The sequence below is a fragment of the Myxocyprinus asiaticus genome, chromosome 46 (assembly GCF_019703515.2).
Source record: "Myxocyprinus asiaticus isolate MX2 ecotype Aquarium Trade chromosome 46, UBuf_Myxa_2, whole genome shotgun sequence".
Classification (NCBI taxonomy): domain Eukaryota; kingdom Metazoa; phylum Chordata; class Actinopteri; order Cypriniformes; family Catostomidae; genus Myxocyprinus; species Myxocyprinus asiaticus.
The window spans coordinates 31,114,961-31,129,702 of record NC_059389.1 but is presented as its reverse complement, the minus strand read 5'-3'; the positions used below and the strand labels follow the sequence as shown (position 1 = coordinate 31,129,702).

The window sequence follows — 14,742 nt, the reverse complement described above, 5'->3', positions numbered from 1 at the left end:
ATCATGTTAAAGAGATATCTAATTCAAATGCATAATCCAAAGAGACCACCATTTTGCTCAGCCCAACATACACATGATCATATTTTTATCAAGCATGTAATGCACCAACATTTTAACAACTTGACGCACATCAAGTTCTTATTTTCTTAACATCTGTTACATACGTGCACAAACACATTATATTACCAATTTTAATAGCATTACCACATGCAGGCATCTTTTTAAGAATGTTTCTAATGGTCACACAGGTTGGCTCACCCCTGTCAAAACACATACACTGGCAGCCAAAAGTTTGGAATAATGTACAGATTTTGCTGCTTCAGAAGGAAATTGGTACTTTAATTCACCAAAGTGGCATTCAACTGATCACAAAGTATAGTCAGGACATTACTGATGTAAAACAGCACCATCACTATTTGAAAAAAGTCATTTTTGATCAAATCTAGACAGACCCCATTTCCAGCAGCCATCACTCCAACACCTTATCCTTGAGTAATCATGCTAAATTGCTAATTTAGTATTAGAAAATCACTTGCCATTATATCAAACACAGTTGAAAGCTATTTTGTTTATTAAATGAATCTTAACATTGTCTTTGTGTTTATTTTTGAGTTGCCACAGTATGCAATAGACTGGCATCTCTTGAGGTCAATATTAGGACAAAAATTGCAAAAAAGAAACAGCTTTCTCTTGAAACTTGTCAGTTAATCATTGTTTTGATGAATGAAGGCTATACAATGCTTGAAATTGCCAAAAAAACTGAAGATTTCATACAAAGGTGTACACTACAGTCTCCAAAGACAAAGGAAAACTGGCTCTAACAAGGACAGAAAGAGATGTGGAAGGCCAGATGTACAACTAAACAAGAGGATAAGTACATCAGAGTCTCTAGTTTGAGAAATAGACGCCTCACATGTCCTCAGCTGACAGCTTCATTGAATTCTACCCGCTCAACACCAGTTTCATGTACAACAGTAAAGAGAAGACTCAGGGGTGAAGGACTTATGGGAAGAATTGCAAAGAAAAAGCCACTTTTGAAACAGAAAAACAAAAAGAAAAGGTTAGAGTGGGCAAAGAAACACAGACATTGGACAACAGATAATTGGAAAAGTGTTATGGATCTTAACCCCATAGAGATTTTCTGAGATCAGCTAGACTATAAGGTGCGTGAGAAGTGCCCGACAAGACAGTCACATCTATGACAAGTGCTACAGGAAGTGTGGGGTGAAATGTCACCTGAGTATCTGGACAAACTGACAGCTAGAATGTCAAGGATCTGCAAAGCTGTCATTGCTGCCCGTGGAGGATTTTTTGATGAGAACTCTTTGAGTAGTTTAAGAAGTTCTGAAAGTTTTTTTTTCAAATTGTAATAGTAATTTTTCACGTTATTAATGTCCTGACTATACACTGTGATCAGTTGAATACCACTTTGGTGAATAAAAGTACCAATTTCTTTCCATTAGAGCAAAACCTGTACATTATTCCAAACTTTTGGCCACCAGTGTAAGTCAGTGTTCCACTCGGCTGAAAAATCTCTTTCTGCAACCATTTGATTCTTTAGGTTGGTTAAGCGTTTCTCGTCTACATTACATTCATTAACAACAACACAAACCCTAATGTTTTTTACAATAATTTGGCTATTTCACACAATTTCCAACCAGTTGATTTGCCAAAATGGTAGCGTTGCACATGTTGCCAATGTCAAAGTCCAAAGTCTCTGTAATGCAGTTCTTCCAGCTGTCCACAGAGTCATAAAATGGCCTTTTGACAACTCTAGTCCACCAGATTCTTTCTAATATCGTTGACCTTCTCTACGATGTAGGGCTCATCACAATGCTCACATAGAACAGACTCAACACATCCCTGTATTTGGTGTGGAGTAGAAACGATGACTTGAGACATAACTGCTGAATGCAGCCGTGGCGTGCCCTTTTTAAACACTGTAGTAGGTGGGCAGTATTATGTGCAATATTTCGTGGTTGCGCACAAACATCTCAGGGTGAAACAGTTTATCTTTGATTCATGCATAGTGATCATTTTGACAGCTGTAACTCAAAACTCAGCAGTCAATTAAATCCTCTACGTCAATCAAACTCACCTGTCACTAGGGCTGAAACAATTAGTCGAAGTTATCGACAACGTAGACAATAAAAAATTGTCGACAAACAATTTCATTGTCGAATAGATGATCTTATTTAATGTAACATGAGATCACATTAATCTAATAATGATGCGCAAGAGCAGCACTGCAGCTCACGCCTGACTGAGGAGAGAAAGAATTACCCAGCTCACAGTCCAGATGCACTCTAAACTTTCCAAACAGCTTCAGATGATGTAGATCGCAAAGTATGAGGGAAACTGCACCCGGCTGATGCACAGTCTGTTGCGGAGACACTCGTCCCTCGAGCGCCCACGCTTAATGCAGCTAAATTATAATGTGATGACTCGTGACCTATTGAATCATAATATATGTCACTGTTCATTTGTTATCGTGAAGAAAATTGGAAATACGCAGCTTTATTAATTAGGGAGAGTTTGTTTTTTTGTGAGTTAAAGATGGATTGAAGTGAACAAAAAGGTGAGAGACGGTAGTCTTACCCCATTATACACTGAAACAAAATACATTTTTGATTAGTTTTTGTTTTGGCTTGTTTTCCAATATAAATATATAAAACTCCTTTAAAACAATGTACATTTTCCTTAGCAGCTATACTGAAGAAAAAATTGTTATCTGAGAATGCTGAATATAATATTAAAAATAGAAATATTTAAAAATATCTAAAAATCCTTTAAAAAAGATGCATTCACCTGAGAAGCAGCATATAAGATATTTAGACTTGCTTTGAGAGAATGGATCTTGAATATAAGTATAGTTTGTCTTTACTGCGCTCGCAGAAGTATAACCAAGTGAAAAAATACACTTATATACAAAATACACTTATATTTAAGATACATTCTCTTAAAGCAAGTCTAAATATATTACCACAAGCTGAATAATCGGTTAAGAGCTAATGACTCATTGTTGCAATAATCGCTGAATAGTTGCATGATCGTTCTAATAATCGTTAGATTAATCGATTATCAAAATAATCATTAGTTGCAGCCCTACCTGTCACTAAAACCCCAGCTGTTAATCAATCCCACCTTTCAGTCATTCTTATCCCTCAATCTATTTATGACAAGTTGATGCCCTATACAACTACTACTGTGGTGGTTTAAAAGGAGTGGAGTTTTATCTGATATTCAAAACCAGCCAACTCCTTGTCATGTTAATTCTTCTACTGGTCCAAAAGGCAACAGAGGCAAAGGAAGAGAAGAAACGAGGAGACAAAGTAACAGTAAAATGAGTAGATTTAATTGAATATCCATGCGTCTTTCCAATGTGGCCTGACCAGCAAAAATTCAACAAGTGTTATTTACACAAAGCAAAGACAATGGAAAATTACTGCTACAGAAGAAAGTAACAATATAAATGAAGTAACAATAAAAGAAAGAAAGAACATAAATGAAGTACAACACAGATGTATGTTTTCTCCATTGAAGCTACACACACAGGTTGCCATTAAAAACTAAAATTAAATCCTTAGATCCTTAACATGTGAAGAAATGCCACAGACATCATCTGGCATCAAGAGGGATACAAAGAGACATAACCTGAAGGCTTCTGTTATGTTGGCTGTCACTACAAAATCACAACTATTCTAGCTCCATGGACTTTAGTAATTCCACCTTTGGGCTACACAGTTTTCGGTCTCATTTAGTAGTTTATACGACGTGATACCACCCTTTGTATTATATTGTGTCAAGTGAGATCCTGTCAAACGTCTAGTCTAAATGAGTTTGTGAAGGTAAATACAACTGCTTAATCTGTGTGTGAACAAGTGTATAAAAGACCTTTACCTTACAGAAAAGAGTTGTCAGTAATGGAGGTGTTTTAGCAAACGTCCACTCACTCTGCAGAGCAACAGCATCTGAAACTGCACAAATCAACAATGGGCCCACTTTATATTAGATGTATTTAACTACTGTGTACTTAAGCATTTGATGCTATGTACTTAAATGTACATGCATGTAGTTGCATTGTACTTACATTTCAAGTACCTGCATTTAATAACATCTGTAGTTACACTGTTAACCATACCCCTAATCCTAAACTTTAGGAGGTCCGCAAAAACTTTCAGAGAAAAAAAAAGCGTAAAAGTTGACAAGTTGACATGTTGACAATGACATTATTTAAAATAAATAAAGTGTGGGCTAAGTAAGCGTTGATGTGTTGTGTAGGCGGTCAGATGCAAATGTCTACCACAGTGTGTCATCACAATGTGGAGGAAGAAGAGAACGAGTTGTTTTGGCAACTTGGTTTCAAATAATGCTCTTTTTTTCAGTGAGGAGAAAGGTTTGAGCTCTGATTTTATAGTACAATGACCTCTTATATGTTAAAAAAAAAAAAAAAAAAAGTCAAGGAAAATGTTATTCCTCATGTCATCACCCCTTTAAAATATATGGTAAAAAAAAGACAATACATTAAATTTTATGATATTGTAAAAAAAAAAAAAAAAAAAAAAATTTTTAGATGTAAAAAGAATGATTTTACCATATTATTAATGATAAAAAAAAATTACTGTATATTATGTTTATCAAGAGATTACAAGTATTTTACGGTAAACTATTGGTAAAATTACAGTGAAAAACAATAATCGGGCGTTCTGAGAAGTCCCTGCTTGACCCATCAACGCATTAGATTTTATGGAAATACTATAGTTATGTTCTTATTTTTAATATCAGTTTTTGTATATACATTGGCGTTTTCTGTGTTACATTTTCTGTAGTTTATTTCATGTTTAAAGCATTATTTTAATGCTATAGTATTTTTAAATATATATATATATATAATTATTATTATTATTATTTTATACTGTGTATTATCAAAAACATTATATTTGTAAAAAATGAGGGTTTTAATTCACTATTCTCTGTAAAGCTGCTTGACAAAAAGAATGAGTAGAGCCCAAAGGTTTTACTGGTAGTAATGCATGTAGTTTTGCACATCCCTATTGCACAACATGAAAGCAAACCCTTTATGAAATAAATGTGAAAACACGAGTGAACGCTCACCTTTAAAGGCGGGTTGGTGTGTAAGAACACGTATGAGTGTGTGTGTGAAGAACTGCTGCAGTGTGCCTTCAGAAACACACACACCAAAAGTTGAGGCATCATACACTTGAACCCTGATCAAAACAAAAATGAAGATTCATCATACAAAAAATATAACATTAAATCATCAATCAATCAACTAATTAACACTTCCAAACTTATTACATAATCTCAATGTAATGAATAGTTATGAATGTTTACCAGACTCCCGTGGCTGGTGACTGATCAGTGGATTTATCACCCAATGAGTCCAGCAGCCCTAAAGATAATAAAGATCAATCAATAAGATAAAACCTCTAACTGATGTTAATAATATAACTGATTATACTGACTTTGATTATGCTTCATATTATATCAGATTAAACAGATCAATCCATAACACAATAAAACTGATGATCTATCCATAACATATTAGAAAATAATCAATTCTTTAATTACAGTAAAAAAAATTACAAAAAACATGCAAACCCATCTTGACAATTGTCAGCGCATATTGTCTTGGAATACAAAAAGATAATGTAGAACACTATATATAGGTATACAATAAGTTGGGGAAAAAAACAATGGTTATTAAACGTTTTCATTCAACATCAAGATTTTAGATTAAAATGTAAATTAATGTAGAAGGGAAAGTGTATATTTTAGGTGCTGTACCTGGTCACCAAGTTCTTTTATAATTTTTCAACACATTTACACACTTTTAAAAATCAGTTAACTTTTAAGCACCAATAATGAAAATGACATAACTGAATTAAAATGGTTGCCATTCCTGAACAATTGTTTTATCTTTTGAAAGAAGACACTTGGGGCTTTATTGTCCAAGTTTCAGAATTAACATATGTGAAAAAAAAAAAAAAAAGAAGCTAAAGAATTTGAAGTCTGTTGGAACTGAAATGTTTTGCGCACATTTTTATCATATACAATTATACAAAATAAGTGCCAAATGAAAAACCACAGACTTTAAGCCACAAGACTAAATAAGGTATGTTTCAAATTTGATGATTATATCTCAAAACATTAGGTTGCTGCAAGCGCATTTGTCAAGGCACATTTCCGAAAACACCACTTGGAGAATTGGGAGGGGGGGCACTTAGTAACCAAATGATCTGAGGAGTACAGAAAGCTGTTATAGTTACTTTTACATGTGCCACATCTACTAAACCTTTCTTTATTACATTTTCAATTATTACACACAATTGCATGGTATTAATAAAGTGATTATTATGAAAAACAGTGGATAATTTCCATCAAACATAGTACACATGTAATGCATAATATTCCTAAACAGCGAAATTACACATTATGATTAGCTCGTGTTTCCAATGCATATGCTACAGCTTTCCAGTTAACCAATTACCAAGAATTGAAACATCACTAACTGTCAAAACAGACAGAACAGTCCTTTACTGAACATCTATCTTTTTCTCACTGAAAGGTGCACATGGACATACTCTTTCGATGGCAATCCCCGAATAGATAAGTGCATTATCACATATTAACATGGTAAAGTTACTCGTTAGACACTGGGCTCTCGCTCTCTCTGCACTCACACTGTATGTGTGTGTGCTAGTGAGAGAGAGAAATAGCAGGCAGAGAGAGTAGTAAAGAGGAAGCATGGTATCCCTTGGGATTGAGTTGGGAAACGTTATATATAAAAAGGTGGATATTTCTATTGAAAAAAACAAAACAAAAAACATACAGAGAGGAGTCCTGTATTTTGCCAGGTAATTATTGTATTATTTCATGTTGTAAGCACTGTGCACTACAAAATGTTATTGTTATTTATGTTTTGTTATATATTATATTATTCATTTAGGATAGCATTTCTCCTTCAGTTTGGTTTTTGTGCAATCACTTCTTATATATAGCAATCCGAATAAGTACTTGGTAATTATAGTGTTATTCACTGTTGTATACAAGTACTAAATTGTACAAGAAATGTTTAGAAACTCACAGAATTAGAACTGAAAGACTCACATAGAAGCACAGCTGAATTTATTCTCCTCTAAACCATCCACTGCTACAGATGATCTAGTCTAAAACATGACTGGCCAGGATCCATGTCTAAATGCAATATTAGAATTATGTCTGTAGATAACAATAAATGGTTTGGAAAAGAGGCAGTGAAGTGAAATGCGGAGGTAAAAAGTAGATGACAGGTGCATTACAGGATAGCTCGCTGCTGAATGGAAAAACCTCTGGTTCAGAATAAAAAGAAAAACTCCATGTCTATATGCAGAACATAAACATCCTGCACATGGTTGGAACAGTCTTCTCATTGGCTATATGCAGGGTTAAATTCAAGGACTTTTCAAGCTCATTTTTACATTTTCAAGGAATATGCTTGAGATATCATTCAAACAAATTCTTTGTTTGTTACTTTTAAATCAACATATTTTATTCATTCAGTTAATTTATTTTTATAAAACACCACTTATTACAAGTACAACATATCTCAATGTGCATCTTTAACTACATATTCTCAGTAGAAATTCTTGGTTCATTCATGACGAAATTCATGTGCAATTGTAATGTGCTCCCTTAAAACACATTTTGCTTTCCAACAAAAGTGAGTAACTGTAAACAGTAGTCCATATGACTCATGTGCTATGTTCCTTGTTTTCTAAAGTCACACAACAGATTTTGTGAGGAACTGGCCCTAATTGCAAATGGGACATTCTAAACAAATTTTGCCTTTCCAACTTATAAAATATAGAAATGTTCTGTTCAGTTTTTGCCTATAAACGCTGAGGGTAAACATTTGTAACATGCTGACATTCATATTTATTTATAAAGTTGTTGTTCTTTTAATATTTAATTTTGTTTCACGAATGAAGCAAGTTAACACTAATGAGGTTTAAATGGGTTACAACCCCACATTCTGAGGGTTTAATGGGTTACAACACCAAATATTTTTGTGTGAAAATATTAGTTAAAATGTGAATGAATAACTTTTTAACATGCTGGGAAAAATCACTATATGCATATTTAAGTAGCCTCTGAACTTTGACCATTATTTTTGAACTTTTTGTATTTAAATGTTTTTTTAAAACAAAAAGATTTTAACATTGATAACAACAATGCCATGAAATCAAGAAACATTCCTTTTAAATTATTAATAATTTTGTTTAGCTTTTTTGTACACTTGTTCGGCCTTGTACTAATGCTTGTATTAAAATAAGTACAAAATAAATACATAAATAACTTTACATGTCATAGAAGTGGTGTACCAGAAGAAGGGGACAAGGATTTTCATATCATTAAAGGTTAGGTTATAGAATGATACCTTTTATTTATTTTTTTCGCTATTTGAAAGCTTTTTCACGACTAAAAAAGTAAAGGGACATGTTTGTCAACATATTTTGATATTGACCCAAATGTTGTCAGAAATAACCTACTTTGTGAGACACAAAGCTGTCTTTACACAATTGGGCACTAGATGGCCCACAAAACTGAATCCTCCATTGATCTGCATTCAAATCTCAGAACGTTTTACATCTCATATAATTTTTTCACTCGAGAGTAATTTTTAATTAAAACTGATAGTTGCAAGGATTCATACTTGTTAAATCCGCAACAGCAGTATCTATAATAGGGCTCCAGTCTAAAAAAATAACTAAGGAGCCAAATGGCTGTTTTAAGTCGCCAAATCACAGAATTGCTTGATTTCGATTGCTGTTCAGAAACAAGATAGAAAGCAAAAGAAAAAGAAGACAGTTGATAACCCATTAATCGGAGGTTTCATAAACAGTATATATAGTTGAGAAGTTTGCATTCCCTTTTGTCTCATAAATGTTCACACCCCTTTCATAATTTATACAAATATAAGAGATAAAATATAAGATTTTTTTATTTAATACTGCTCTTCACAATCTACATTACAGATAATTACATAAAATGTAGTATGCATATAGTACTTTTTTGTCTTCTTGAGCATCAATGAATGTTTTCACCTTGTGTAATAGTTGTGAACAAGTCCCTCAATTGTCCTAAGCATCAAAAGCTTGATCTCATATATATAATGTATATGTGTGTGTGTGTGTGTGTGTGTGTGTGTGTATATATATATATACACACACACATACACACACACACACAGTATATACATTGTTTTACAATATTGCCTTAGTCTTTTACGGTTCCCAGATGGCCCAGACACAGAGACTACAAGAGTGCAAACTGAATGAAATCCCAGATGCAGTTTATTGTGCTACTCCAATCCCAATCAATAATTAACAGAAGAAAAAAAGTGGTACACAATACGGGACTTTTAATTGTAAAGAAGCCCGAAATACACATGAGACTCTTATTTTGAAATGTTTGCACTCCCAGTTGTGAGCTCACTAACAGCTGATTCGCTGAAAAAGTGAATCTGATTCAAACTGCTAACCTAAGCTCATGAGTTCAAACCCTCAGTTCTTTTCGGGTGATTCATGAAAAAGATCCATTTCAGAAGAATAATTTGGTCACGACTCGCTCGCGCTCGGTTTGTTGTTGCATGCTGTGCAGCGAGCTTGTCACCACAACAGAATGGGTTACAAGCAGCACAAGACACACTGGTGGTGCAGGAAAGAAAGCCACAGGATCTTCTAACAAAGTGGAAAGGATGCCCATTGCCACACAAATGGTCTCTTTATCACCTAAATCCTGTGCAACATCTCAAACCCCCCATCCTAAGGTTTGCACTAAGATGTACATAAAAATTCAAGAGGCAGCATTAACTTGCCATGTGGCAGAAGCTGAAATGGATAAGCCACAAAGAAAGACAAAATGTGCATACATATGCCCTAAAATTTACACTAACTGTAACACATCCACTAGATGCTTGCTCTCAGAACTGTTTACGTAAATTGCAGTTGTTTGATTAGCACAATAGTTCATACAAATTAAACTATTAAGGTATAAATTAATGCATGGTGTGACGAGGAGGAGGGCATGGCCGGGCCATGATGGAGCACGGCCGGCGCTGAATCAGCTGATCAGCGGGAGAGCGACGCATGTGGCCGCACTGCATGTGTGTCTGTGTCCTTATGTTTTATGTTGTTTCAAGTACATTTATATCATTAAAGTTTGTTTACAGTTCAGCCAGTTCCCGCCTCCTCCTTGCCCGTCCTTTAACTGTTACAGGGTGCCAAAATCCGTGAAGGAAGAGGGATGCGCTATTGTGGAGTCCTTGCCACTGCCATCCAACAGGGGAGCAGCTGCGGCCGTCGGCCTGGGGACGGAGAGGTCGCTGCTGGCCGCCGAGAGCCGGAGGAACCACTGCCGTCCGCCGAGAAGGGGAGGAGCTGTTCCGTCCATCAGAGGCCGGAGGACTCGCTGCCGTCCACAGGGGGAGGCGTGAGCTGGTGTCCGCCAGAGGGCGGAGGAACGGTTGAGGACTGGGCGACAGCGTGTCCGGGAGCCGGCGAGCAAGTTCTCTCTCTGTGCGTCTCCGCTCGCCCTTTCCCTCTCTCCATGCCTCCCCTCATCTCTTTCCCCAGGTTCATAGGAGGCGGGGTGGGCCACCGGCTGACAGAACAGCCGGAAGGGCAGCGTCTCCTCACCAGAGATGGTTTGCAAAGTGATCAATGCATTGGTACAACTTTTAAAGACACTTTTCTAACTGTGAATGTTAGACTATGCAAATTAGTTCCACACAGAGAAGGAATGGTGGGCCACATTGTGTGTGCCCCCTCTGATGTCAGCAGCCACTCTTAACCCTGAAACAAGAAGGTACCAATCTAGAATCTCATCCTCATCAGAAATGTATAAATCTATCACCCGGATGGCCACACCTTTGTTCTTTGTTCTCTCATAGAGAGCAACAGATACAGCAAGTTCTGAGTTTCCTGCAGCCAAGTCAGGCGGCAATAACAGAATTTGAGTCTCGCTCCATGAGAGAGATCAACAGATATGGCAGATTCTTAGTCTCCTGTCCAGAGACGAGCGGAATATACCAATTCAAGCTCTGAGGCAGTAACAAAGCAATTTGTGTTCAGAGAGAGTAAGAGAGACAATAACAGACCATCCAACATTCTGAGTCTCCAATTCACAGAGAGAGAGAGACAGTACCAGATCATCTAATGTTCTGAGTCTCCATTCAAGAGAGACAGGAAAAGATCGACAAAGTACCAAGTCTCACTACAAGAGTATAACAATGCCAAGCTAAGAGTCCCCCATACCAGGAAGATAACAACAGAAATACCAGCAACAAGGTTATGCTCAGGCGAGCAAACCACTTTTCTTCAAGTTTCGTGCATCTGCTTGTTCCAGATGAAGAAACTTCTGCACTGACATATAGGCACTGAAGGGCACATTCCAGATTACAAGAACCTGCTCTGACTGCTTTTTGAGTCTTGTTATTGAGAATTTAACCTTGTTATTCTCTGGTGGATCCTCAATGTTTAATTTTTTGGAATGTGTTATTTATTAAATGTTTGAAGTCTTAGGCTTGTGGGACAATTATTGCTTTGTGTGTTATAATTGAAAAAGACTGCAAATATTGAGTTTTTTTTTTTTTTTACTTTATTTCTTCCTGTTAAAAGTGATACTTTTTCCAAGGGTAGGGGTTTATGTGAGAATTCTTTACAATAATTTTCCATATACTTCTTTTGTGCATTTTAAACTGTTCCTATGTAACTAAAATTATGATTTGACTGACAGAAAGATCCTGCCAGTCACACAATCGACAGCTGTTCACTGTCTGGCACCCCAGTTCAATTGAAAACAAAGTTAAGGAAAAGTGAGAAGCATTACATAAAAAATGGCACCCCAGATAGGACCCAAACATTGAACTTATTCTTGATCAAGAGGAAAATCACTCCAAACTCTGCACAACACAACAAAAGGAAATCCTTTCAACTCAAACAAAATCACTGCAAAAGTTAGTTTTCCCATGGAGAAAATTTTAAATCAACCTGAAAACAAAATGGTGTCTTCTCAAGAGGATCTTGTGATCTAAATGGATTCTGATCGGGATGGAGCGCACTCACTACTTTCCAGTACACTGGAAGTATTTCATGCTCTTCCATCTCGTTATTCTCTGCTAGATTTGGAATTAACTGGGGATTTAAATCTCAAGCCACCAATACAACCTTCACTAGAAGGGACTCCCAGATTTATGGATACTCTTACTCTTCAACAATTGAGTGGAATTGTCAGAACACAGCATCAAAGTCTGAAGGATACTGTGGTGATGGGGGCATGGCTGAGCGACATCTGTGGAGAGCGAGGCAGAGAGAGTGAGCATGGTAAGGGTTTGCACCTGTGGGAAATCACCTCTAACGATTGTTTTGCAGTGAGAGTGGATTAATTTGCACTGGAGCGTAAAAATAAAGATTTACGTCAACTGTTCACCTGGCCCCGCTTCCTCCTCCGTCCAAGTCCAAGAGACTTGACACAGTGGTGCCGAAACCCTGGAATTTGCTTGAAGGAAACGTCGAAATGAAGTCCTCACCACTGGTCGAACTCTTCAAGACCCTCGCCAGCATCCACCAGGCTCAACATCAGGCCCTGCTTGAGCTACGCATGGAACAGGAGTGGTGATTCCAGGCACTAGTCCAGGCTCAAGCGGAGGACGGGCAGGTGTTTAAGGTGCTTAGTACTCCAGGAGGGATCTTCCACAGCGACTACAGCCACACTCGCGAAGATGGGACAGCGAGATGAGCCCGAGGCTTTTGTAGAGCTGTTTGAGCAGACGGCAGAGGCATGGAAGTGGCAGAACTCCAGGTGGGCGGTCTGCTTCTGCCACTGCTGTCGGGGGAAAACCAGCTCATGGCCCACCAACTACCAGTCAACAACCTCATGGTGTACGAGGATATGAAAAGAGCCATCTTGCAGTGGGTCGGCCGTAGCACGGAGCAGCATCGCCAGTGCTTCTGGACACTGACACTTGGGAAGCACGGCCAACCGTTCGCCTTCTCCCGACAGCTCCGTGACGCCTGCTGAGGGTGGATGCTAGCTGAATATCGCAACGCCGAGGAGCTACTTGATTTGGTGGTACTGGAGCAGTTCATCACCTGGATACCGAAAGGGACAGCGGTGTGGATCCAGTGCCACTGACCGGCGTCACTGGATGGGGCAGTACAGCTGGCTGAGGACCATATGGTGGCATATACGGGGGCTGGCGAGCCCTCTTCTCTCTTTCTCCCCCTTCTCTCCCCCTCATCCCGTTCCTGTTCCCCGGAAATGGGAAATTCCTGTACCAAAACCCATTCCCCGGTTCCATGGACCGTTCATCCTGTTGGCTTAACCAATCCTCTCTGTTCTACCTCATAGGCTGGTGAATCCGCTGTGTGGGCGTGAAGTCTGGGCCGGTCTGCTGGAGCTGTGGGGAACCTGGGTATTTCCAGGACCGATGCCCCACAATGGAGGTGGAGACATTGGTCCGGGTCCCCGGCGGGTGAAGGTAAGGTGTGTGCACAGGAATATTCACGATTACCCATTACTGATGGTCATAATTCAATTTCAGGGACAATAGCAGTGTCGAGGCTGCGGTTAGTCCCCACCTCACCCATCCACTAATCTTGGTATGAATTTGCCGGCATTTACTGCTTTGAGGGAAATCTGTGTGGATGGGTCCTGTAAAAAAGTGTCTCGGGGTGTGGTTTGCGATGCACTGGCTGGGGAGGTGGAGCCGGGGCTGTCTACATCAGCTTTGCATCAGGACAACGTAAGGGAGAGGGAAGTGCCGGCTTCCCCAGCCCTTAGAGGATTCCCTGCAAGGGATTTCCCTCTGGAGCAGATGCGAGACAAGACCCTTAGGCATACCTCTGATCAAGTGAAAGTGATTGATGGTCAGCATCTCCAGCCAGACATTGCACTCACATATCCATATTTTTCAATTATCAAGGATCAGTTGTATCGAGTGATACAGGACCCTCGGACAAAGGAAGATACAACCCAATTGTTAGTACCGAAGAGCCGTCGGGAAATGTTATTCCAGACGGCTCATTATAATCGGATGGTGGGTCACTTAGGGCAGGAAAAACACTGAAACGTCTATTCACGGGGATGTTCGCAGATGGTGTGCCGCATGCCGTGAACGTCAGCTGGTGAATCCGCTGGCCACCCCAAGAGTGTCATTGCGCCACCTTCCCTTGAAGTAGGGCCCCTACGAACGAATTGGCATGGACCTCGTTGTGCCATTAGAGCGGACGTCACACAGGCATCGCTTTGTGTTGGTTAAATACCAGTATCAGAAGCAGTGCCTCTGCGCAACATCTCAGCACGTAGTATAGCGGAGGCACTCTTCGGAATAATCTCACGAGTGGGGATTCCGAAAGAAATCCTCACTGATCAGGGCACAACGTTTGTCATGTACGTTAAGCGAACTGTACAAATTATTGGGGATTAAACCGATTCAGAAGAGTGTTTACCACCCCCAAATGGACAGCTTGGTCGAACAATTTAATCAGACCCTAAAGAAGATGATTCGTAAATTCGTGCACAAAGATGCTCAAAATTGGGACAAGTGGCTCGAGTCCCTATTATTTGCAGTACAAGAGGTTCCACAAGCCTCCAAGGGGTTCTCCCCATTATAATTATTGTATGGCCATCGACCGCGTGGTGTGCTCAACGTCCTTTGAGAAAATTGGTAGGAGGGAC

The 14,742-nt window shown here is 38.7% G+C and overlaps 1 protein-coding gene across 2 annotated transcripts in view; it reads right to left on the bottom strand.

The window, feature by feature from the left end:
* Positions 1 to 14,742, bottom strand: part of LOC127435763 (Fanconi anemia group A protein) — a 132,613-nt gene that overhangs the window by 71,866 nt on the left and 46,005 nt on the right. For both annotated transcript variants that reach the window (XM_051689437.1, XM_051689438.1), the window contains 3 exons: positions 5,356 to 5,413; positions 5,116 to 5,228; positions 3,901 to 3,977 (listed from right to left, as the gene is read on the bottom strand). In XM_051689437.1, coding sequence (XP_051545397.1) covers positions 3,901 to 3,977; positions 5,116 to 5,228; positions 5,356 to 5,413 — 248 coding nt within the window. The remainder of the gene's footprint in view (positions 1 to 3,900; positions 3,978 to 5,115; positions 5,229 to 5,355; positions 5,414 to 14,742) is intronic.